The 26,566-nt window shown below is 41.8% G+C and overlaps 1 protein-coding gene across 1 annotated transcript in view; it reads left to right on the top strand.

The window, feature by feature from the left end:
- Positions 1-10,677: 10,677 nt before the first annotated feature.
- Positions 10,678-26,566, top strand: part of IHO1 (interactor of HORMAD1 1) — a 34,229-nt gene continuing 18,340 nt past the window's right edge. The window contains exons 1-3 of the mRNA XM_035105000.2: positions 10,678-10,733; positions 16,816-16,969; positions 19,924-20,081. Of these exons, the coding sequence (XP_034960891.1) occupies positions 10,678-10,733; positions 16,816-16,969; positions 19,924-20,081 (368 nt within the window). The remainder of the gene's footprint in view (positions 10,734-16,815; positions 16,970-19,923; positions 20,082-26,566) is intronic.

Here is a 26,566-nt window from a genome sequence, read left to right as displayed (position 1 = left end):
ACCAAAAAAACATTTTATATGGTCAAGATCAGGCTTCCTCAACCTCGGCCCTCCAGATGTTTTTGGCCTACAACTCCCATGATCTCTAGCTAGCAGGACCAGTGGTCAGGGATGATGGGAATTGTAGTCTCAAAACATCTGGAGGGCCGAGGTTGAGGAAGCCTGGTCAAGATCCTTACCCACCACAGCCATTGAAGTAGAGAAGATGGGTGGATTTATGAAATAGTAACTTTAAATATTAAAGTTATGGCTTTTATGTCAGGTTGAACAGCAACCTTTTTAGTGCCCAGAAAAAACTACGTGTTTTTGTAGAAGATTTTGTAAAAAAAGGCAAAATGCTTAAGAACATCCACTAAATAGGAGACCAGTTGCTTTCAGGCAACTCCACTGCTTCTTAATAGATTAAAGGCTTCTTGTGTCTCACTACAGAGGCAAAAAAAAGCCACATCCTTCAGATATATACTTGAAGACAGTGCTTGACAATAGCCCTAAGCTCTGTGCTGTGAAGGAGAGAAACTAGAGACTATAACAATGAGGTTAGCTGTCATAGATGGCTATGAAGGAAAATGTCCTTCTTTAATGAAATGTTACCTTTTTGCACATAAGCCCACTGAAAATATCAAATCTCATTTTCTGAGCCCCAGAGATCCAGCTAGCAATCAGCACAAAACTGAATCTCCACAGCCACTTCTGAAGCAGGGAACATTCTGTGTAATAGCAGAAAATAACACAACAAACTGGTGCCAAATCTCACTGAAATTGTACAGGGCCAAAGCAACTCATTACCGCTATTTCTTAACGGATATGGAAATGTCTTCAATAGGAGCCAATGAAGCTTTGTAAGAATAGCATGGATTTTTGTCATAGTCTGTGGAATGGTGATAAAATAATTTAATAGAATAATTTAATAGAATTTTTTGTTGCGCAGATGGCCAAAGGGAAGAATCCCACAAAGAGAACAGCGAAGCATGTATGCAGCGTTTAGTGCCTACACTGGTTGGTTGGCATCCATTTGTATCGGGAGACTATGGAGGAGTACGCCTTGGAGGGTGAAGTATGCACTGATAAAAGCATGAAATCCATTATCTGGCACAGATTTTGACTTGTTGAGAATCTACTTTCTAAGTCATTTAAAAAATGCAATTATAAAAAATACCACATTTTCATATTTTACGGTGGCAAAGGAAGGCTTAAGTCAGAAGCCAGAGGGGGGCTCGCCAAGCACAATTATACTTGGTACCGGGACATGCTTGTGTTATGCATGGATCTGGATCTTTCACCATGACTCTTAGATCCTATTCCAAATGTCTTCTTCTTTGGCGATCACTCGTAGCCGAGTAAGATTGTCTTTCATAAACACGGTTTTAACAATGGGTCCATAAGTGACTGTGGAGGCCAATTCTGGAGCCACACGTCCTTCCACAGTGGGGACATTGGTTTCCAGGTGGGAGTTGATCACGGTGTGGATTTGCCAAGTGTGCCTTCCTCTTAGCACGTTTCTCCCTTGTGTCCTGAGATCGAGTTTCTTCAAAGCCCATGACACCTTTGGTAAAGGCTGTTCTCCAACTGGAGCACTCGCAGGCCAGTGTTTCCCAGTTGTCAGTGTTTATACTACATTTTTAAAGATTTGCCTTGAGACAGTCTTTAAACCTCTTTTGTTTACCACCAGCATTACGATTTCCATTTTTAAGTTCGGAATAGAGTAGTTGCTTTGGAAGACGATCATCAAGCATCCGCACAACATGACCAGTCCAATGAAGTTGATGTTGAAGAATAATTGCTTCAGCACTGGTGATATTTGCTTCTTCCAGTACACTGATATGTGTATGTGTAAAATTTTTCGGAGACATCGTTGATGGAATCTTTCGAGGAGTTGGAAATGGCGTTTATAAGTGGTCCATGTTTCACAAGCATATAGTAAGGTTGGTAGTACAATAGCTTTGTAAACAAGCATTTTTGTTTCCCTGAGAATGTCCCGATCCTCAAACACTTTGCACTTCAATCAGGAGAATGCCGCACTCGCAGACCTCAGGCGATGCTGGATTTCGGCATCAATGTTGGCCCTTGTGGAAAGGTAACTGCCTAGGTAGGAGAAGTGATCAACATTTTCCAACATAGTTAGCCTGTGTCTCAATATACTCTCAAACTCTGTTTCTTTTAGTATGTGTATTATTTGCTGGCATGTACATAATTGACATCTGTCCCTGAAATATATTTAGCAGATGATTAACACGTGTGTGTGTGTGTGTGTGTGTGTTTTATTTTATTTTTTTGTTAAATAATTTTAATTAATGTTCAATTTCAAAAATCCAATATGGTGTGTGTGTGTGTGTTTTAAAGTAGTTGTAAGAAGCTTTGGGGTTCTGCAGAGATCATGCTATTTGGGAACGAGATTTGTATAGCATACTAAAAACGATATTCAGTCTTATGGTAGATAAATATTAAAGTAAGTTTTTTTCTGGATATGGTGGAAATGTATTCTTGAAGGTAAGACAGTCAAATGGACTCACAGGATCAGTATGCATAGCATAGAAACTGTGGTGCAAAGTAAGCAATGGTAGCATCAATTTCCTATATTATTTAGTATCTCTTCTGAGAGGTACTTTTGAGCCTACTTCGTTTTTCACTCTACCAAACCCGGGGGCAGCAGCCAGCGGGAAGAGCCCAGAGTTGAACATAAAACTGATCTTTTTTTCACATGAGTGTCTTAACTCAGCTCAGCTCAATATATAATTGGGATGTTAAAAAAACCCCACAAAAACCCTGTGGCGGCAATGTACTTTCTCTTTCATGTTGTATCATCCTACTTTAACAGTATTGGCATTCACATGTAAAAGCTGAAAAAGAGCATACCATCTCTTCAGTTTACACAGGTTGGCATTATGGTGTACTGCCTATATACCATCATACTCAATAAATAACTGTATTAAAAAGGGAAAGGAAAAGAAAAGAAATTACTGCATCTAGTAATAGTACTAACACCAACTTTTTATTTTTTGGGGGGTGGGATCATTACAAAGAAAAAAAACAGATAAATATTATTACAGTACTCCCTTTTCAACTCTTTAGCAGGATATTGAAACAATGAATAGTTAATAAGTCATTACATCTGTACAATCAACGCTGATAAACTTTCCCTTGGAGAATATGTAGCTCATGGATTATTTACCCAGTTGTTGTGATAGGAAAATTTAGCTCCCTGTAATTTCCTCAGTAAGTGAAATTCCCATGGTGTTTATATATTACAAACATTGGTTTTGCTTGCATATTTGCATGCCCTTCTGACAGCAGGAAAAAACCAGAAAGTCTTACCACCCCAAGGCTAAAGTAAATCATTGATTGCATAAATTATAAGCCTACAATGGGTAAAGCTTTCACTTTACTCTCTGTAAAGTCAATATGAATTCTACAATTCTTGTGCCCAGTACGGTAGAGATAGTGACCAAATTTCTTCAGACTGCAATCCAAAATACAGGTAACTAAGTCCTAATGAGGGATGCGGGTGGCGCTGTGGTCTAAACCACAGAGCCTAGGGCTTGCCGGTCGGAAGGTTGGCAGTTCGAATCCCCGCAACAGGGTGATCTCCTGTTGCTTGGTCCCATCTCCTGCCAACCTAGCAGTTTGAAAGCACGTCAAGTGCAAGTAAATAAATAGGTACCGCTCCGGCGGAAAGGTAAACGGCATTTCTGTGTGCTGCTCTGATTTGCCAAAAGTGGCTTAGTCATGCTGGCCACATGACCCGGAAGCTGTCTGTGGACAAATGCCGGCTCCCTTGGCCTATAGAGTGAGATGAGCACTGCAATCCTAGAGTTGTCCGCGACTGGACCTAATGGTCAGGGGTTCCTTTACCTTTACCTTTAAGTCCTACTGAAATCAGTGGGACTAGAGTTCTAGGGAAAACTTGAAGAGGATGAGACTCAGGTCCGGCTCACCCATGAGGCAAGCTGAGGCAACTGCCTCAGGTGGCCAGATCCATGGGGACAGCAGATCTGGCCTCCAATACAGTGGTACCTCAAGTTAGCTCCTGAATTGGTTCTGGAAGTCCGTACTGTATTTAACCTGAAGCATACTTAACCTGAAGAGAACTTTCCCATTGAAAGTAATGGAAAGTGGATTAATCCGTTCCAGACGGGTCCGCGGAGTACTTACCGTAACTTGAAAGTACTCAACCTGAAGTGTACTTAATCCGAGGTATGACTGTTATATGAATTGCCGCCTGCTGCTGCTGCTGCTGCTGCTGCTGCTGCTGCTGCTGCTGCCGCCACCATGGTAGCAATAAAGGCTTTGGCACACTCCTTGGAGGCTGGATCTGTCTCTTTCTCAGCAGCCCCCCCCCAATGCCGCCTCTACAGCAACCTCTTGGTCTCCCTCCCACTCCTAGGGAGGAAATGGTGGGGGCTGCCCTCTGGGGTGTTCTGAGCTCTGCGCCCACCCAGCTTGATTCTGACCTCCCCCCCCCCCCATGACCTTTGGTTCCCATTTCAGCTGCTGGGTAAGGTTGCTTTGATTCCCCTCCAGCTTGCCCCTGGTGGTGTTATAGATCTTCACCCAGCCCCTCTTCCCTGGCCAGTGGATGTGAGCACCATGTTGTGGTTTGCCTCAAATGCCAAAAGGTCTTGGGCCAGCGCAGATCAGACTGTATGTATAAGAACAAAAACTTATCAAAACTTAAGACACCACATTGCATCACTTCAAGATTGATTTGTAATTTGTAATTTACACTTTGCTAGGAGCAAAAATGCCATTTGTCTACAGGCCAATCAATGGAGCACAAGAGTGCTGGAAATGGATTGAAAAAAATTCCTTCAGTAGCACCTTAAAGACCAACTAAGTTTTTATTTTGGTATGAGCTTTCGTGTGCATGCACTCAGACCAACACGGCTACCTACCTGTAACTAGAACTATGGAAATGGATTGAGTGAGGGTCCATGGGGCAATTTAACTAGACTGAACTTTACCCCTCTCCAATATGGCCTGGAAAAAATATGCTATAGCTTCTTCTGCCTTTATATATTTTGAAGGAAGCCCATTTGCACGACCTGTTTTGAGGGAATGTCTCAGACTTCTATCATTTGAACTGTTGGAATGAGATTTCCTACCTTGATTTTGTTCTTTATGGGATAAGCAGAGGTTAGTAAATGGGGAGATTGCAATCATATGTTCCCCTCACTTTCACCCAGTGAGAAGCAAGCTCAAAGCCACATCTTAATTTTTGGAATATCAGGGGCTGCCTGCCAAAACTCACTTTATTTCGCACACCTTTGTTCTGCCCTTTCTCGGGTCTTACTGCTAAGCGCCTTGTGTAACATAAAGGAAAAAAGAATGGGAATCCTGAATCACAGGGGCTAGGATTAATGGAATGGCTCATTAGGAACCGAACAATGTCATCCTATCCCCAATTTATGCTTGCTGGGTAAAGTAGGATTGCTCCCAAATCCCCATTCACATTGGCAATCAAAAAGGACACTTTTCCCAACAACTCTTCTGTCTGCAGGGCACTGACAGTGCCGGGGGGGGGGATATGGGTGGAATGAACAGCATATTTATGGAGGAGCAGGAATCAGGATCCTATGCTTGGGTCAGATCTGCTCATGCCCAGTTTGAATAATATCATGTCTGTAAGAGGTGGCATACATACATGCATGCATATTTGTATTGCTGTTGTTAGTTGCCTTGAGCACCATATTGGTAGAAAGGTAAGTATCAAAACCAGTCTATCAGTAAGTTAAGACACTTATTTAAAACCCTGATGTAAATGGAGAATCTAACATTGCCTATCATCCCTTTTCCACCCTCACATATTTCAAGCCACACAGCATGCCAGAAAAATAAAAATGGTGAACCTCACGAGGTGCTGAAGTGAAGGAAGCAATACTGTACGTTACAACCGCATCTGTTCCAACTCTACAGACAGAGAATCTCACCTAAGAGATCTACAGCAAACCTTTTTAGAACTAAAATATCCACCTGATGAAGTTAAACAACAGATCAACAGAGCCAGACTGATACCTAGAGAGAACCTGCTGCAAGACAGACCCAAAAAAGAAAATAACAGAACACCACTAGTCATCACATACAGCTCTCAAGTTAAAACAGTACAACACATCATCAGAGATCTACAGCCTCTCCTGGACAATGACAGCTCCCTTTCTCAAGCTCTGGGAGGAAGACCTTTCATTGCCTACAGACAGCCACCCAATCTTAAACAACTCCTCACCCACAATAATACAACCACCAGACTTAACATGGACACTGGTACCAGAGCCTGCAATAAACCCAGATGCCAACTTTGCTGCCACATACACCCGGACAACACCATTACTGGCCCCAACGACATCCAACATACCATCTCAGGGCTATTTAATTGCTCATCTTCTAACATTGTGTATGCCATCAAATGCCAATGGTGCCCTTCAGCTCTCCATATTGGACAGACAGGCTAAACCCTACGCCAAAGGATAAATGGACATAAATCTGACACCAGGAATCACAAGACAGAGAAACCAGTAGGAGAACACTTCAATCTCCCAGGACATTCTATACAAGATCTCAAAGCAGCTGTTTTATTACAGAAAAATTTCAGAAACAGACTGGAAAGAGAAGTTGCTGAATTGCATCTCATTAGCAAGCTTAAAACCATGGAGCCACCTGGTATGAACAGAGACATAGGATTCTTATCTCATTATACATGATCAAGCTTTCCTTAGCACCTCAGCCCTTGCTCTCCCCCCCCCCCTAAGACCAATTGCAGTCATTAACAGTCGTTAACAGTCATCAACAGGTTTACCACTCCTATCAGCCCATCACCCATTCCCATCACACACACACCAACCCTCTGAATATACATAAGGGTCTGGTTACTTCTGTTTCAGTGTATCTGAAGAAGTGTGCATGCACACGAAAGCTCATACCAAAATAAAAACTTAATTGGTCTTTAAGGTGCTACTGAAGGAATTTTTTTATTATGTACTTTATGAGTTATTCACAAAGGCACCCAAATTTTCTGTTATTGCGTGTAACACGTTTTGAGTACTGTATCTCTTTGGATTAGCCACTTTTGTCTCCAGAATCAGACGTACAGTACGTTTCTGTCCTTTGAGAGGACCACCTTGCTGGTAACGCTCTGCCCCCATTTCTTTAATGACCACACAAGTGTCAGCTTTTGGGGGTGACTTTGCATAAAAATTATGTGGACCGCCTAGTTGCACTACAGACTTTCATTTGTGTTCTAGCAGCTTAACTGTCATGGCTCCCCCTAAAAAAATATTGGAAATTGATGAGGTGTTGAAAAGTCTGTTAGAAATTCCAAGGATTGTAAGTAGAGAGAATGAATATTAAACCAGCTTTGAGGCAACCTAACAGGTTCCACCTCTTTCTCTCCGACTTTCAGGCTGTAAACTTATATACCCCAATCTGAGACTCAAATACGCCATTGGAGTCAAAGGTACTTTTGCTTCTGAATAGACATGCATGACCACACGGACATCATCATCATCATTATCATCGTCATCATCATTATCATCATCATCGTTATCATCATTATTCTTCTTCACATGAACTTTTAAGAGACCGTTCAGAGCTAGGCAACAGGCAAGTGTAACTTTTGATTTACATTTATATGCACTGACTTAAAAAGTGTGTTTGTTCTTCCCTCCTGACTTGGCTACCATAACCATTTCTTTACACAGAAAAACTTGTGGGGCTGGATTGCTGAGGTCTTAATATTTGGAGTAATGGGGTTCATAGCTGCCAAGTTCTCCCTTTTTTTAAGGGAAATTCCCTTATGCTGAATAGGCTTCCTCAGGAGAAAAGGGAAAACTTGGCAGTTATGATGGGGTTTCCAGATATTTTTTTTCAGGGGATGAAGAGTCCTGACTGAGATCTCTTGAAACAGTAACTGAATGTTGTGAGGGGTTTAGATCTTCCCGAGTGGAATTTCTCTTGAGGAGGAATCTGATTTATTTTTTAAACATAGCAGTTTAAAATAATAATAATAATAATATCTGTACACGTAACCCAAGTCTGTGGTGCTTCAATCTTCCTCATGCTCTGAAAAGACGGTGAGATTAGGAAAAACAAGATTGCCCGCTCCCAAATGGGGAGTTTCGGCTGTGAAGGGAAGGTGGAAACGGGATGGGGACGTTTCTTGTGAGGGAGGCGATAACGTTAATTCGGTCAAGGAACTAAAATACTTATTTTTATTGAGGCGCTGCCTCTCTGGGGGAGGTGGTGGGAAAGAGACTTGTGCTGGCCTTGTGCGATATGCTTAGCGCGTGGAACAGCATTAAAATTTTATATACTGTATATAGCGAGGATCCCTCGCTCCGTGAGGGAGAACCGTGAGGGAGCCTCTCGAGGCGCTTCGCCTGAGGAAGAGCGTCAGGCGCCTCTCGCGCGCTGCGGAACAAATTCCCGCGCCCCCTAAGCCAGGGAAGGCGGAAGAAAGGAAGGCCTGCTGAAAGAAAGGAGGAGGAGGAGGCACGTTAGGTTTGCAGTTTAAACAAATGCCCACACGTCAGCTCCGCATACTCCCAGGAAAATTCCTCAAAGGGCAGGAGGAGCTGCATCAGCAGCCCAACCCCAAGAGGGGAGCAGTGCTCCTGCCTCAAGTCCCTCTTGGTTTTACATTGGCACTTGGGGGGCGGCTGCTGGTTGCAAATCATGCAGAGGCAGCAATGGTTATTCCAATAACTTTAAGCGCCTTTCAGGCACGAGTGATTTTGTAAACGGTAGCCGGGGGTGTTGGGGTATGAACCGTTCAGGCCGTCAAAAACACACAAAAAGTCAAAGCGACGCCAATGGGACCTGCCACAAAATGGTGCAGCGTGGTGGAGCCGCTTTGTAGAATCTAAGCATTTTTTTTGCGAGGGGTGTTTTGCCCCTTAGTTTTTCCTTGTGGGGGTATTTTCCAAAGATGTTGATGCATGGGCATAGCCAGGATTTTTGTTGGGGGGGCAGGCCTTTTGTTAGGTGAGGCGCAGAACCTCAGCTATGCTACGCCCATGTGCTGATGTCGTCTTTTCCCCCAAGCATGTTGCTATCAAGCTCCCTCTTTCCCCTCCTTTTGTCGGCACTGTTTTGCTAACGACACAATTTGCTGGGACACAGTTTGCTGTTGTAGTAGGAGGGTGCATGGGTGTCCTAACTGAGCCCTGATTTTTCTGTGTGCATGCTAAGCATGTTAGCTTCCACACATTTTTTCAAAAGGCATGTTTTTTTCAAATCTGCATTTTCATTCCCCTCCCCCCCTATACGTTTCTATTCCAGGGCTTTTCATCTACCCCAGTTGGAGGAACTTGACACACCATATATTTAAAGCACATCCCCACCCCCAAGAATCCTGGGAACAGGAGTTTAAGGTGCTTGGAACTGTAGCTCTGTGAGGGGGTAAACACTGGTGTTTCATATGTATTGTGTATAAATGTGTGTTATATGTATCGTGAACCTGGGCTGTTGTTTGTTGTTTTCTACCTGCCCTCAATCACTTTTCCACCCTCCATTACCCTTCTTGGTAGTGGTGCCCTCCCTCTAGAATGCCCTTCCTTCGGATGTCAAGGAAATGAAAAACTATCTGACCTTTAGAAGACATCTGAAAGCAGCCCTGTTTAGGGAAGTTTTTAAAGGATTGATGTTTTTATGATGTTTTTAGATATGTTGGGCTGGGGAAACTCAGCCAGATGGGCGGGGTATAAATGTAACAACAACAACAACAATAACAACTTAAAAAAGAAGCCAGGAAATGAGTAACAGCATTATCAATTTCTATTTGTTATTATCAATTTCTATTTGTTAGAAAAAGTTGATACTGAGGTCTCTCACAAGAATAGTATTTGACTTGCATAAGGCTTGTGCAAGAGTAATTAAGAGGCCTTCTACAAGAGTTCTTTTATTATTTTTTAAAACAACAGCAGCAGAAATCCTGATACTGTATATGGATTGTGATTACAGTTTCCTTGGTAACCCCACACATTTATTGTGTGGTGATCATGAGAGAATTGATATTCCAAATTGAGGGTGCCTTCAGCATGTAGAAATAGGTGGAAATAGATGTTTTTCATTTGGTTTTGGCGACCTCCAGAAATAAAATGGCTAGGTTGTGTTCAGCTGAAGAACAGGATATGGTGACAGAGGCCACTCGTCAAAATGTCACACCATAGCTGCCCTTAAAAAAAAACCCTAAAGAAAAACCACAATGGCCATCCCCATTGCCAATGTACAATGGGTTATTTTTGCATATTGGATTTTCTTGTGGGAAGTGAAAAATCTAGTTTACGTGTAAACAAACTTCTATGGACTGCTGGCATTCTAATGAAAGTGACTTCAAATTGTGACCATGAGCAACGCTGATTCCAAAATAACTCCCAACTTGAAGCACCCTGTGTTTCACTCCTGTTGATTTTTAATGCTGAGTGGCACTAGAATCTTGACAATAACAACCAAAACAAATGCAATTTCTTTGCCTGGTGGTGTCCATTCTTGGAGCAAGGTGTTCAGTAATTTGCATGGAGAGTGTGTCTTGTTTTAGGGTAGCTTTCTCCCACTGCCTAGCTTTCATGACAGTCGTGGAGGAAACAGCTGCTAAAATTGATGTCTTGCTGAAACTGTATGAGAAGAATAATGTACCACACTGCAACATTCACATATTTCTCTTTATGTTTTAACAGGCCAGCCTGGGAAATGAATCCAAATCTCTGGAATGTCAAAGAGATGTTTAGCACTCCTATAAAGATGGGGTAAGCAGGTTATTGCTGCCATTGTTATAGGAGCATTCTTGTGTCATTATCTCCTGGTATGCCCCGCGGAGGACCTTAAGGTCCACAAACAACAATATTCAGGAGATCCCGAGCCATAAGGTGGTTAGATTGGCCTCTACTAGGGCCGGGGCCTTTTCAGTATTGGCCCCAACTTGGTGGAACGCTCTTTCACAGGAGACCAGGGCCCTGCGGGATTTGCCATCTTTCCGCAGGGCCTGCAAGACAGAGCTGTTCCGCCTGGCCTTTGGGCTGGACTTAGTCTGACCCCTGTGTTTTTCCTCCCTCATGGTTTGGATTTATGGACTACTTAAAATGAGGCTGCATTTTAAATTTTAATATTGTATTTTAATCTGTATTTTAATTAATTGCTTTTTATGTTTTATTGTAATTTTATTGGTGTTAGCCGCCCATAGCTGCCAAGTTATCCCTTTTTTAAAGGGATTTTCCCTTATGCTGAATAGGCTTCCTCGCGAGAAAAGGGAAAACTTGGCAGCTATGTAGCCGCCCTGAGCCCGGTTTTGACTGGGGAGGGTGGGGTATAAATAATTATTATTATTATTATTATTATTATTATTATTATTATTATTATTATTATTATATTTGACAGTGCATAAATTCCAACCATGGGTTCCGATTCTGGTTTGGACGCTATAACTAACCCTAACTATAGTTTGGCCTATAAAGCCTTAAATGGCTCATCAAGGAGCTCCTCTCTGCTCTCTCCATATGAACCTACAGGGACCCTGAGATAATCATCTGAGGCCCCCTTCTTCATGTGTCTCCTTCCATGAGAGGTCTGCAGGGTGGCAACACAAGAACAGGCCTTTTCTGCAGTGGCTCCTCATTTGTGGAATGCTCCCCCCAGAGAAGTCTGGCGCTTTCATTATGTGCCTTCCTCATCAACCAGGCCTTTGGTTGATTAACATGTTATACCCCTCTTAAATGTGTTTGGGGGTGGGTTATTTGTTTTTTTATGGGTTTTTTTATTATTGTTTTTATCAGGTATGTTGTGCTTTTATATTGTATTTTTATGTTGTGAACTGCCCTGAGATCTGCAGATGAAGGGTGGTATACAAATTTTAATAATAATAATAATAATAATAATAATAATAATATGTCAGTGGCATACTGGGGATCATAGAATTGTAGAGTTGGAAGGGACCCCAGAGTCATCTAGTCCAACCCCCTGCAATGCAGGAATCTCAACTAAAGCATCTGTGACAGATGGCCATACAACCTCTGCTTAAAAACCTAATGAATGAGAGTCCACAACCTCCCAATAGAGTCTATCCCACTTTCGAACAGCTATAATAGGAATACTACTACTACTACTAATAATAATAATTTTATTATTTATATGCCGCCTGACTGGGTTCTTCCTGATGTTTAGTCGGAATCTACTTTCTTGTAACTTGAAGCCACTGGGTTGAGTCCTATTCTCTAGAGCAGGAGAAAGCAAGATAAAGAAATCTCCACATAGAAAAGCTCCTGCTGGGTCTTCGAGTATGGTTTTTGAACATTACACTGCTCAGAGCACTTATTTGTGCATATCAGAGCTATTTCATAATGTGCAGATTAGCTCTTAGTGATCTGGACAGCCTAGTGCCCTTGCTTTTAGAGAAATAAAGAATTTCTGCCTCTGTGAATTGGATTGAAAAGCATTTCATTAGTCTAAATTAGAATTTACAATGCAATGCATGATTATGCAATCTGAAGCCCATGACCTTGTGATTTTTAAGAAAGCCATCATCTCTAAGAAGTAGGGCAGATTGCATTTATATGGTTGATATAGTATTTAAGGTGACATGCAAATACATCCATCAAATGGAAGGTGATGTATAATTTGTTACTTTTTCTGAAAATGTCTGATCTTATATCATGCTACAAGAACACAGACTTAGTAATATATTTTAATTTTACTTGAGGGGGAATATTAAAATGTGTGGAAGATACTGTTTTACTGCCAGATTAAATTATTCTAGGCTTTGCAAGCATTTTATCTCTGTAATTTCCCTTGTGCTGTTTACAGTACAAAGCTTATTATGTGAAAGGGCCTCTCTAGTCATGATGAAGACAGTGCTGAAATGAATCATGATGCTCAGAATATAATTTACTCATTATATAACTGTGCAGCTTATTCTGTTGCATTTATGAGCTTGCTTATAAGTTTTTCATTTAAGAAGTAACAGAAGAATAGGTTTTACACCTAGGATGTAGCAAAATACCCAGTGTTTTTCCTGTTGTAGACATTGAGAGAAAACAGCGGCAGGGCAATTTATAAAAGTGATAGGAGCAAAGTAGCAAAGTAGCAATCTTTAGACCCATTTCACAAACAGATTAATCCCCTGTGTAACACCAGCACAGCCACATGACAAATTTGGCCCACTGAGCATATGCTCTCTAAATTAACCTTCTAAAACTGTCACAAAAATTCACAGGTGTATGCACTAAATCCTCTGCTATTGTGCTTTGCTATGATGGTGGATGAGGAGGAGGATTAAAACAAGAAAATTAATAATTTATTTGCCAATTAAGGGAAATGTACTTACGTCAGGCAGGCGAGTTAATAGAATTTTAGGCAGAAGGAGTCAACAAAACCAATATGGAGAACAGTGCGATTAATTTTCTCTGGCATGATTTACCATTTATTTAAACACATGCTGCTTGATTGTATTACCATCTAGTAGTTTTCAAGGTCTGTTTTTTTAATAAAAAAAACAAGGCTTACTAGATTCATATCTAAATCAATTTTCATGTTTTCTCCCAGTGTAAGGATAGCACAGTTATATAGGAAGACTCATAAGGGGGCATCAGAACCTGTGGCTCTCCAGATGTTGCTGGACTCCAACTCCCATAAGCCACAGCTAATATAGCCAGTAGTCAGGGTGGGAGTTGTAGTCCAGCAGTATTGGGAGGGTCACAGGTTCCTCATCCCTATCTTTCCCCACCGCTTGTATAAATAAATAGTTATTTGAATCAGGCAAACACATATGGCATAAGGCAGCTTGTTCACACACACTATGATCATCATGGGAGTCAGTCAGAGGATGACATGCAGGATGGATGTGGAGTAATGTGTGGTGATTAGGGCAGAGAGTTAAACTTCAGGTCAGGTCGAGTCCTGTGATACAGCTTGGTGAGAGCCTGCCTGTAGGCAGTGATTGCAGAAACACCATACCAGGGCTAGAAAAGGGTCTCAATGACAGAGGATGGAAACATGGAAAGTTCTAGCACTGCAGGGATGCTAGTGCCTGAACCACAGATGGCATCAGAGGAGTCCAGATCCCCCCCCCCCAGGCAAATAGATTGCCCTCTCCACTGTCCCCTATTGCTGGACTTTTTTGCTTACTACAAAGGAAGATACTTTTCACATACTGAGAGCCTGTATGGTGTCGTGGTTGGAGAGTTGGGTTAAGACAAGCATAGGCAAACTTGGCTCTCCAGATGTTTTGGAACTACAACTCCCATGATCCCTGACCACTGGCCCTGTTAGCTAGGGATCATGGGAGTTGTAGTTCCAAAACATCTGGAGAGCCAAGGTTGCCTATGCCTGGGTTAAGACCTGAAGCTTGCTGGGTGACCTTGCACCAGTCTCTGCCTCTCAGTCTAACCTACTTCAAAGGGTTGTGGGGATTAAAAGAGGACACGGAGAGCAATGTATGCCGCCTCGAGCTCTTTGGAGAAAGAAGTGTGATATATAAGAAATAAATAAATTTAGATATGTTCCATATGGGATAATGATAGCCCTAAAAACCTGGTGTTTTGTGGGAGGGGGGGCATAGTGGTGCTGTCAGTTTAGGACTTTGAGGCAACTGTCCAGGGTTCCACTCAACAGAATTAGCAAAGTTAACTGCACTAATATAGCACTGAATGTACAAATCTAAGGCTCTTTCTCTCAGCAAATCCCTGTTCCTGAAGCCCCAGTAGAATATTCCTCACCAACAAGAGTTGCTGCTTCACCAGGGATGAAGGTGGGATAGCAGTTACATAGGAGCTTGCTGGATCAGGCCAGTAGCCCATCTTGTCCGGCATTCTGTTCTCACAGTGGCCAACCAGATGCCTGTGGGAAGCCTGCAACCAGGACCTGAGCACAAGAACACATTCCTCCCTCGTGTGGTTTTCAGCAACTGGTATTCAGAAGCATATAGCCTCCAGCCTTTGCATATACAAATTTAATAACTGCCCTGCTCCCTTCACTAGCCCTCAGGGTGACCTAAGGAAAAAGAAATCTGGGGCAGCAAGTAAAAGGTCAGGCTACTTTAAACCAAGTGTCAGTTTAGTCCAGCAGTCTGTCAGTAACAGCAGCCAGGTGCCTCCAGAATCTCATAGGCCTCTTTGTTAGAACAGAATATGTAGTTCTGGCACACTGCATTGAAAAAGGCTGACCCATACTGTACGTTAAAACCACGCTGATTAAATGACTTGGGAAGAATTTTTATGTAAATCCATTGTGACTTTATCAAATATCAATTTCCATTACTAATGTAGGATGGAGGAAAAGTGCACAGTTGTAGGTGGTATTCAATCCCTTTTTAGATGTAATTTGTGCACGGCATAGAGCTTTGTTTGCATCTGGTACACAGCTGAGTTCATAGTCTGATGTTATTATATTTAAAACAACATTTGCATATTTATTGCATTTCTGCAGTCATATGCTTCCCAGTCATTTTTCTGATGTGTCAGTACTCCTGTTCCAACATGGCTGGCACCCTATAAATAGCAAAGATTAAAAGCAAAAGTGTTGTTTTGTTGGAATAGGGCCTCTGACATCAAATAAGCATGTCAGTGTTTGAGCTGCAACAGAAAAGTACGATCTGAAAGGATGAAAAGGGAATGATCTGGCAGGCCTAGTAGAAATCAATCCTCAAAATGTTCTCTAAACTAGAGGATAGCTAAGGACACAGAAGTAAAAGAAGAAACTTACTTTTTAAAGATGTAGATTTAAATGAATGGCTTTGTTACATGCAGTATGTTAGGATTCTAAACACACCAAAGGCTCATACCATGGGTCTTCAAAGAATCCTGATGATTTTGTAGAAGTTGCAGAGAGAAAACAGTTTTGTATGAGCTACCTGATACTGGGGTTCAGAGGATGCAAAGATACAGCTTTACTCATTCTTGCTCCGGTGGGGAAGAATAATACTGCTGCTGATGTTAGCCCAGTTCAGGACTAGGACTAGCCCTGTCTAGGATGATTGACAGAGTAGCAACATAGACCCCATATGCCCTATCCATTTAAAGCTATATCATACCACTTTAACTAGTCATATCTTCCCCCAAAGAATCCTGGGAACTGTAGTTAGTTAAGGGTGCCAGTAGTTGTTAGGAGACCCCTATTCTCAGTAAGTCACAATTCCCAGAGTGGTTTGACAGTCAATCCCTCTTCCCAGGGAATTCTGGGGATTTCAGCATCCCCAATTTTCTGACATTTCACTTATAACCTTTCTGCACAACTGTAAGCTCATTTTAAAAATAAATAAGATTTTCAGGATGATGCAGGATTCACTGCCTGTTTCCAATTCCAAAGTTCTGTCCTTATATAGAATTGTAAAATACAAGTGACCCAAGGCATAAATAATAACAAAATAATCAGTTACATCAAATTTGCAGCTGAGAACTCTTGACATATTTTCCACTTCTGTTCATTCTCCTCTTGTAATTTCAACCAAAACCTCAGACATTTAAATTTGTTGGAAGAAGGGATGATCAATTGTATTACTAGCAACATACAAACGTTATTTCTGAATGCCATGAGAAGAATGATACATGCCTTAAATCAATGATACTAGGATTCCATGTTTCGTGGCTTATTTCTTTCTGATGAATAGTGGAAGATCCTCTGCCTCCACATGAACATTCATCAGGATTGCCAAGCATTTAATACTGTTTTGTTATGGAGTTTAGGCAGTTTTGGGTATGATAAAGGACCAAATATATTTTGGCTGTGCTGTATGTTTTTGTTGTTGTTTAGTCGTTTAGTCATGTCCGACTCTTCGTGTATGTTTTTAATATATTGTCATTACTATTTTTTACACTTGCTTTTTCTGTTTTCCTGTTTCAGGCCTAACAAACCATTGAACTGGACCAGTGATTACAGCAGTATGAGTGACTCTCAGTTCCTTTTTGGTTCCCAGTTCTGCCCGGAGAATTCACAGTCAGCACTGACCCCACTTGAATTGAGACAAGAAAAAAGTTCACAGCAAAATTCTCAGGATGTGAGTCTGATGTGTAATGTTTCTATGCTAGCAATTTTCTGCCTTTGGGGAATTAGTAAAAATTTAACATTATATAGAGTTTGTTATTACATTGCTTCCTGCAGAAGCTCTATGTGGCATATTAACCTCACAACAAACGTGGCTGTGTAACCCATGACAATTTATTTCTAGAACCAATGAAGTCTGAATCAATGTAGTCCACATGCAATCTAGATCTACTGCATATTTTTTTTACCCTCTGAAAGACACCTCTTGAGAAACTATTTTCATTCTGAAAATAAAAGCTCATTGCAAATTGATTTTGCTTTACCTAACAATACGTCCATCCCAGAAAAAGGGTGCTCTAGCCACACCTGGCCAATGACATTGTTGATGACTGTACAGTGGAACCTTGGTTTATGAACACCTCGGTTTATGAATTTTCGGTTTATGAACGCCGCGGACCCATCTGGAACGGATTAATTCATTTTCCATTACTTTCAATGGGAAAGTTTGCTTCAGTTTATGAACGCTTCAGTTTATGAACAGACTTCCGGAACCAATTACACCCATGCTTCAGTTTATGAACACTTCAGTTTAAGTACTCCGCGGACCCGTCTGGAACGGATTAATCCACTTTCCATTACTTTCAATGGGAAAGTTTGCTTCAGTTTATGAACGCTTACTCCGCGGACCGTCTGGAAAGGATTAATTCACTTTCCATTACTTTCAATGGGAAAGTTCGCTTCAGTTTATGAACGCTTCAGTTTATGAACAGACTTCCGGAACCAATTGTGTTCATAAACCGAGGTACCACTGTATACCAATATCACAATCACTACTTTCTTCTTCATTACCAGGGACACATGCAGGGAGAAAAAGGCATGGAATAACCCAATCAAGGGGAGGGGTTTCAAATGTGGGAGACTGAGTAAGCTGCTTTGGGATGCAGAACTGTGGCTAGGGAATGTGGACCAAGGAGAAAGAGAAAGGCCTGAAGAGATCCTGATGGACTGGAAATTTGCTTGAAAGGAATAAGGTGTTACTGTACTGGTGTTGGGTTAAAAGTGTAATTGTGTTCTATTATCGGTTTTTGATTATGTGTCTTCTAATGCCTTTGCTAACTTGTTTGTTACTTTTCTACAGGAAACTTGTATTTTGCTGTTTGCTTGTTTATCTTGGAACAGGTGTCTTGTGGGGTGTGTGCAGATAGTTAAGAGCTTGGGGAAATAGGCTGTATGTAGAGACCCTTCTAATCCCTGGATCCAGAAAGTGTTGAAATATAAGACAGGCTAAGTTCTTGATGAGGTGATCACCTGGGTGATGGGCCATTAAGAGAACAAAGGAAAAGGGCTCTGTGTGAGTTAGCAAATGGGTGGGGCCCCTGTGGGGCCCCTCCCTCAACTTGTAGTTAGTTAGAAGGGAAAAGCAGAGTTATTACAGTGATATGAACTAGATGAAAAAGAAGCAAGCTGGAGAGAGGCAGAACAATGTTCGATTTCTGTTTGAATCCAAGGCTATAGCTAGGAGAGAAACAAGACAAATGTAGGGTGGTAATGCTGTGAACCCCTCCATCATAGGCTCAGGTTGTAAATATGTGTAAATAAACCATATATCATAAAGATGCCACAGGTAGTCTCAGCTATGCCTCATTCCTAAACCCTAGGTGAGCGCCTGGAATCCCTGGAATTTCACACAGCTCAGAGATTGGGGTAGCATGCAATGCTACAAAATAGTTGCTTCTCTGATACGGCTAGAGGCTACTTCTACACAAAGAAGTAGACTTCTGTAAATATGACCTCCATTGGGAGGAAGGCCAGGCGTCTCCAGCAAAACCCAGTAGTTGGAAGTGTGCCATTTACAACTCATTCGTCATTTTTCACTGAAATCATGCTTAAATCATGCACATCCTCAAGGGTCAAAACAAAAAGAAATCTAGAGCTCATCTAAACTTCCACTTGTCTCAACTCTTTCCCTGGGGAAAAGCTGCTCTTTAGTGCTGAATCGGAGTAAACATCAGTGAGGTTTCTGCAGATTGACCTTTGGTCCAATTTAGTGCTAAATAACACGTTTTCCCTGGGACAACAATGGGGCAAGCAGAAAATTGTCCAGAGCTGTGTTTTCTAGGTACAGGACAAGCAGAAGTATGGACAAGCCCCTAATGTTCGAGATTCAAAAGTACAATGTGGTCCTCTCTGATGTCCAGATACTTTTTGATCTATCTGCACTTTGTAAATGGATTTTCCTACATTTTTGAAGATGAAAGAGAGTAATCCAGCAGGATAGGCTTTCTGCTTAAATAGAAGATCAAGGGAGTGAGGTTTCCATTTTCTTCTACAGTGGTTTGGTGGGTTAAAAGCAGGCCTTTTCTTCCTGAAATGCCAACAACTCATAAGAACATAAGAAGAGCCTGTTGGATCAGCCCAATGGGCTCATCTAGTCCATTATCCCGTTCTCACAGTGGCCAGCCAGGTGCATATGGCAAGCCCACAAGCTGAGAGCAACAGCACTCTTCTCTCATGTACGTGATTTTTTAAAATGAATTGGTGGTGTAGAAAAAGAAAGGAAAGGAAAGAAAAAGAAGGAAGGAAGAGAGAGAGAAAGAAAGAAAAAGAAAGAAAGAAAGAAAGAAAGAAAGAAAGAAAGAAAGATGCTTTACTCAAAGTAGTTCTGCCTGGAGATTCCAGGGATTGAGTTGAAGATGTTTTGCATCACAAAGCTATACCCCTTGCTTTCCTTTCCTTTTTTAAAATTGAATTGTATTTTAGCATAACCATGTTTAGCTGCTATGAAATCTTTCTGACTGAACAGTGGAGTATATCTTTTTGAAACAAATGTACTTCTCTGAAAAAGAAGCTGTGTTTCCTAGTAAGAGTGTACCGGTAGTTGCTAGAGCCTGGGTGATGCTTTATCTGTCTTTCTGTTTATGCATATTAAATATTAGCACATGTTGTCTCTCTTTCTCTCAAAAACAGAACGAGCCCAGTATTTTTGCCAAATACCAGTCTAAACCACAGCTCTTTGGAGGGGATGGAAAGGAGAAAGGACCATTTAATTTTCCAGCTGGAAGATTCAAAGGTGTCTTGGAGCAATTCGAAGAGAATAAGAAAAAGATCAAGGAAAAACATGATAAGTATGCAAACTGCTGTGAAATCAGTTGACTCTCCCTTCTATTGAATACAATTGTGTAAAAGTCCTACAAGACCCCCCCCCCAATAAGTATCATTGCAGCTTGGCTAAGAAACTGTTTAGTAAAGAGGTCTCACTCCCACACTGACAGCTCCTCTACTGTTAATGCAACTTCGCCACCCTCTCTGCAACAGATCACATTGTGCACCCAGCATGGTGCAGACAGAAAGCCAGGAGTGGTCATGGGCTGATGTGGCTCAGGAGCCAGTCATTGCATCTGGCAGATGCCATGGGGCAGGACCAGTGGAAGGCCTTTAAAGGGTGCTACAGCAGGTCTCTTCTCTTTCCTGTTGCCTGAATTGGTGCTTCCAAATTACTACTATTTTTGGATGGGATCCAATCACATACTGGCAATTCTAGTTTGCACAGCTACAGTTGATTGAGAGGTCTTGCGCAGCAAAACCACTTCCCTGAAAGATTGAACTTTTTGTCACAAGCGATGGGAAAATGCACTGAAAATTCTGGGGTATCACTTGCTCGATGCAACATCATCTAACCTCCCCCACAAACAAATCAGGGTGAAAGCTTCCTAAATAATCAGTGTCATCAAGCCTACCCAAATCAGGATGAGTACTGAATAAACAGGTAGTCTGAAAGCATTCTCAGTGGGAAAGCACTCCTTTTTCAATATGGGTTTGGCTTTCCCTCTGTCCATAAAGCATAAAGATTGTGCTGTGTAGGCTACTACTTTCCGTGTTTGTGCTGCTGGAGGATTTGATCCCCTGGCTACATGAGCCCTATGTGTGTGTGTGTGTGTGTGTGTGTGTGTGTGTGTGTGTGTACATACTTTGATAGCCATCGGTGTCCTCATCTGCTACATGGTCTAGCAGGGATCTGTCTTAAGTTGCCATGTGACTTTTGAGGATTAGATGGAGCCATTCAGTACATCCAGTCCCTCCGGAAATATATATATATTGTGGACATGCACTAAAACAATGAGAACATAAGAAGAAGAGCCTCCTGGATCAGGCATGTGACCCATCTGGTCCAGCATCTTGTTCTCACAGTGGCCAACCAGATGTCTATGGGAAGCCCATAAGATTCTAAGCCACTGGCATTTAGAGGGATACCACTTCAAACTCAGGAGGTGGAAGGGTGCTAAGGACTATCATGTCCAGAGTACAGTCATACATTGGATCCCGAACGCCCTGGAACCTGGACATTTTGGCTCCCGAACGTTGCAAACCCGCAAGTGATAGTTCCAGTTTGCAAACCTGCAGCCAATCAGAAGCATCAGTTTGGTTTTCGAACGTTTTGGAAGTCGAACAGACTTCCGGAACGGATTCAATTCGACTTCCAAGGTACAACTGTATAGTGATCTTAATCTCAGGGTCATGGGTTTGAGCTCCACGTTAGGCAAAAGATTCCTGCATTGCAAGGAGTTGGACTAGATGACCCTTGCGGTCCCTTTCAACTCTACAGTTCTATGATAATATGTCCTGCACAGCACCATCCAAACACAAATGTATATTAGTCTGAACAGGGAACTGGCTATATAGCAGATCCTCTCAAGGGAGAAATGAGAGTGTACAATGTTTGCCTTAGCCTAATAGGCATTAACTTTCCATCTGCTCTTTGTCAGGAGGAGAGGAGTCTGTCTTGTCAAGTTCCATTTGAGTGAATTTCGGGGGCAGGAAGGAATTGTCTAACAAAAAATGCAGAGAAATGCCTTATGGCTGAACAAAAGCACTGCTATGCCAGTCTTTACATTTTGATCAAAAGTAGGACATCATTAGAATGATTGGTATGTTTTGAGGGAATTTATGTGTTTTTAAAATGTATACCTTTATCATATAAACAAGCATTTTAATGCTGTGTGTTCTAGTGATATTACAGCCTCCCTATGACATTCTTTAATACACACTTTGTTAGTAAGAGAGGATTAGGATGGACCCTAAGAAAAACCACAGAAGTCCCCCCCCCGCCCTCAGCAAGCTATGCAATAACTTCAAGTGTGAGGGATTTTAATGACACCCCCCCCCCCGGTGGAGTGATGAATAATTCCAGTCAGGTACATATTATGTTCAGAAAAAAAAGATGTGATAAAAATATGGGAAAAAATGTGTTTGTGTGTTCTTGTAGAAAAGCTATATTTTGATGGAAAGACTTCAGGCAATTGTAGTTGCTCAAAAGATTATTTCTCCTCTGACAAAATACATTGAAAAACATCTGATAAGACAACCATTGAAAATCTATTAAGAAACATTATCCACAAGCAAATTAAAAGCAAGATTGAGAACCATCTGATTTTATAAACATTTAGAGAAAATTCTAAATGCAGATTTATTGTTTTTTTTAAAAAAAATCTTACGCAATTTCTTCTCGTTCTGTCATAATCCCCTTACCCAAAGCATCATCCCTTATCATTATCATCTACATCTGCAGAGAATTGTTGCCTTTGAGCTTTGTCCTCTCAATGTAGGGTTCCCTTTTTTGTTTTTCTGAGCCCATATATAATGCAAGAGCCATTATTTTTTTCCTACATATGGCAAGTTCTAAGATATGCCTGACCACTTTTGATTGGATTTCACATGGGCAATTCTCATCCACCATTCCTGCTATCTGAAGTTATGTGTCTTGTTCATTATCACCCCACTTCCCACCTTCCACGTTCCCCCCCCCCCTTCAGCTACTGATCTTGTTGCTGCTTGCAGAGCTTGTTCCTACCGGTATATACCTCTCTGTTGCGTTGTCAACAACCAGGGCAGAAAGAAGTCTCTGTGAAGCCATGCCTCTTTTATGGCACATGCCACACAGAACAGCATTGCAAAGGATAACTTGAGTACTGGCCCTTTGTCATGGTGTAACAAATACAAGTCTGGAACTGTATTTGGCATCTCTCAATTGCTCCTGTTGAAGATGTTGTTCTTTCTTAATCAGGGACAGGGAACTGGCAGCCCATGGACCAGACGTGGCCTGTGGCATCTTTGGATCCTACTCACAGGCTCAATGTCACTTGTGCTGATTGAAGCTTCCCTCCTCCCCCAAGCCTAACAACTGTGTGGATGGGGGGTGAATTTTGTAGAGGGGGGATTGCAGCTGGGGAGGAAAAGCTTAACCATCGTAATGCACACTGCAGCCTTACCCTCAAAATGCTCCCCTTCCTGCCCCTGCAAAAGGAAGAAGCTGGTTAAGATTATATGTCATTTTAAATGTGTTTGTAGGAGAGGGGGTGATGGAGGTGGCCCCCCCTTTGGTTCTTGTTTGAATTATGTATTTTGTGTTTATTTTGTGTTTTTATGCTGTGAACCAGCCTGAGCTCTTTGGATGTAGGTTGGTTGGTTGGTTGGATAGATAGATACGGTAGGTAGATAGATAGATAGGTAGATACGGTAGATACGGTAGATAGATGATAGATTAGATAGATAGATAGATAGAAGCTGATCTGACTGACAACCTGGCATTGAGCAACACAAAGGAGGACATTTAATTTAAGTCAGTAGTCTTCAACCTTTCCTGACCCAAGACCCTCTTTTAACCCAAACATGGATTTGGGAACCCAGGCCTTTCTTTTAAATAATATATTTGTGTGGTGGCAGTGCTACTGTTGTGACCCACACCCTGTAAGTAGTGGGACCCAGCACCCCAGTTGAAAGCCAGTGACTCCCCTTGTGGGGACACTGTCCCTTTAACTGGGTTGTGCCTAAGTGCATCACGTGAGACTGGAAGGCCCCTCTGAGTAGCAGAATGATTAAGCAACATATAAGCTATGGCTTTCCATAACAGAGGCTCCTCATCTTGTAAATAGTTAATAAAGTTTATCTTATGTTTATGGACATCCTGTATTCTGCAAGTTATTAATCTAAGAATAACACACCCCTCTCCTCTACAAGAATTCTGTTTTCAAATGGATACAGCCCCTACACAAAAATAATATCCGCCGTAAAATTATTATAGATCTGCAACTTTGTTTTGATGGTTTTGTGTAAAATCGAATGTGGTGGTTGTTGTTTTTTACAACATTGTTTTTATCTTGGGTTTTCAAACCTTTTACCTACTAATTTCCAAATTTAATTTTCATCCTAGTTTATTGACGAGTTCATTATGTGGTATGGGTTTACCTAGAGTTCAGTTAAAATAGAAGAAACTTGGTTGTGTTGAGTATCACGGTTCTGTTTTGCTTGCTGTTCACAAATCACCACAACTTTGTTCCTTACAGCTGCTATTGGGAAGTTGCCAAAAAAATGCTTCTAAATTAAAATTAATTGGAGTGCTTGTCCTCTAGGAACACAGTCCAAAAAAGCTTTCTGTGGGCTTGGAGGAGAAATTTTCCATTGCAGCAGTCTGAGGTACTGAAAAGGCAAGCAGCTTTTCAGTTTACTGTATAGTTTACAAAGTAAGTTCCTGCATCTGGAAACATCAAAGAAACCTCCAACTTTTTCTTCTGTTATTTTCACTGAAGTTCTTGAGGACTGTATGAAACTGCATCAAAGGACCATTGCTGGTCCTCAGACCACAGGTTAAGAACTATATTCTTGAATAAAATATTGGGGGGGGGGCAGGCAGGCAGGTAAGCCCTGTCCCACATAAGCAACCACATGATGTGGTGCACGCACACCATTTGAATGGCAATGCCCATAAACATTGGGGGGGCACTCCCTCAAACATTTTATTGGGGGAGCCAAAGCCCCCTCTTGGCCCCTAGGAGTTGGCTCCTATACTCTGGGCACCTTCATTATACAGCTTTCAGGTGATGCTGAGGACACACTTCTACCCTGGCTTTTGACATTTGAGGTGTATGTTATTAAAGGTAAAGGTACCCCTGACCATTAGGTCCAGTCGCGGACAACTCTGGGGTTGCGGCGCTCATCTCGCTCTATAGGCTGAGGGAGCTGGCGTTTGTCCGCAGACAGCTTCCAGGTCATGTGGCCAGCATAACTAAGCTGCTTCTGGCGAACCAGAGCAGTGCACGGAAACACCATTTACCTTACTGTTGGAGTGGTACCTATTTATCTACTTGCACTTGACGTGCTTTCGAACTGCTAGGTGGGCAGGAGCTGGCACTGAGCAATGGGAGCTCACCCTGTTGCAGGGATTCAAACCGCCAACCTTCTGATCGGCAAGTCCTAGGCCCCCTTATTTTTATGGTTAGACGTTGCTTTAATACTGTAACCTGCCCTGAGACCTTAGTGTATTATTATTAATAATAATAATAATAATAATAATAATAATAATAATAATAATAATAAAGATTTAAGCCCGACTAAGCCGCTTCTGGTGAACCAGAGCAGAGCACACACAGAAACACCATTTACCTTCCCGCTGGAGCGGTACCTATTTATCTACTTGCACTTTCGATCGGCCTTATTTTTTTGTTATAAGTTGGTTTAATACTGTAACCTGCCCTGAGACCTTAGTAAAATAATAATAATAATAATAATAATAATAATAATAATAATAATAATAATAATAATAAAGATTTGCCCTTGTTTTGTAGGTTTCTGCTAGAGGGAGAGACAAGGCAAAACAATGCAGAGCCTGCCAAGTTAGCTCTAATCTAATTTGATACCTTTACAAGTGTTGGTACTGACCTTTAAAGCCCTAAACTGCCTCAGTCCTGTATACCTGAAGGAGCATCTCCACCCCCACTGAGATCCAGCGCCGAGGGCCTTCTGGTGGTTCCCTCATTGCGAGAAGTAAGGTTACAGGGAACCAGACAGAGGGCCTTCTTGGTAGTGGCACCCGCCCTGTGGAACACCCTCCCAGCAGATGTCAAGGCAATAAGCAACTATTTTACTTTTAAAAGACAACTGAAGGTGGCCCTGTTTAGGGAAGTTTTTAATGTTTGATGCTGTATTGTTTTTAATATTTGGTTGGAAGCCGCCCAGAGTGACTGGGGAAAGCCAGCCAGATGGGTGGGGTATAAATAATAAACAATAAATTATTATTATTATTATTATTTATTACACCTATCCATGGTGTCAGTATTGTGACTTCTTGTTGAACCTCTTGATGACATGATGCCTCTCACCCCACCCAACCCCATGTGGAAGACTTCCACAGGTGTAGAGGAGTTGGATATAATGCATTGAGAAAGCTCATTTCCCCAAACAGACCATAGTAATAATTGCACCCTTCTTGTAAAAGGTCAATTTTTTTGTTTAGTTGTTTAGTCGTGTCCGACTCTTCGTGACCCCATGGACCATAGCACGCCAGGCACTCCTGTCTTGCACTGCCTCCCGCAGTTTGGTCAAACTCATGTTTGTAGCTTCGAGAACACTGTCCAACCATCTCGTCCTCTGTCGTCTCCTTCTCCTAGTGCCCTCAATCTTTCCCAACATCAGGGTCTTTTCCAGGGAGTCTTCTCTTCTTATGCGGTGGCCAAAGTATTGGAGCCTCAGCTTCACGATCTGTCCTTCCAGTGAGTACTCAGGGCTGATTTCCTTCAGAATGGATAGGTTTGATCTTCTTGCGATCAGCCTTCTTTAT

Source organism: Zootoca vivipara, chromosome 2, assembly GCF_963506605.1.
Source record: "Zootoca vivipara chromosome 2, rZooViv1.1, whole genome shotgun sequence".
Taxonomy (NCBI): Eukaryota; Metazoa; Chordata; class Lepidosauria; order Squamata; family Lacertidae; genus Zootoca; species Zootoca vivipara.
This window is presented reverse-complemented; position numbering and strand designations above follow the sequence as displayed.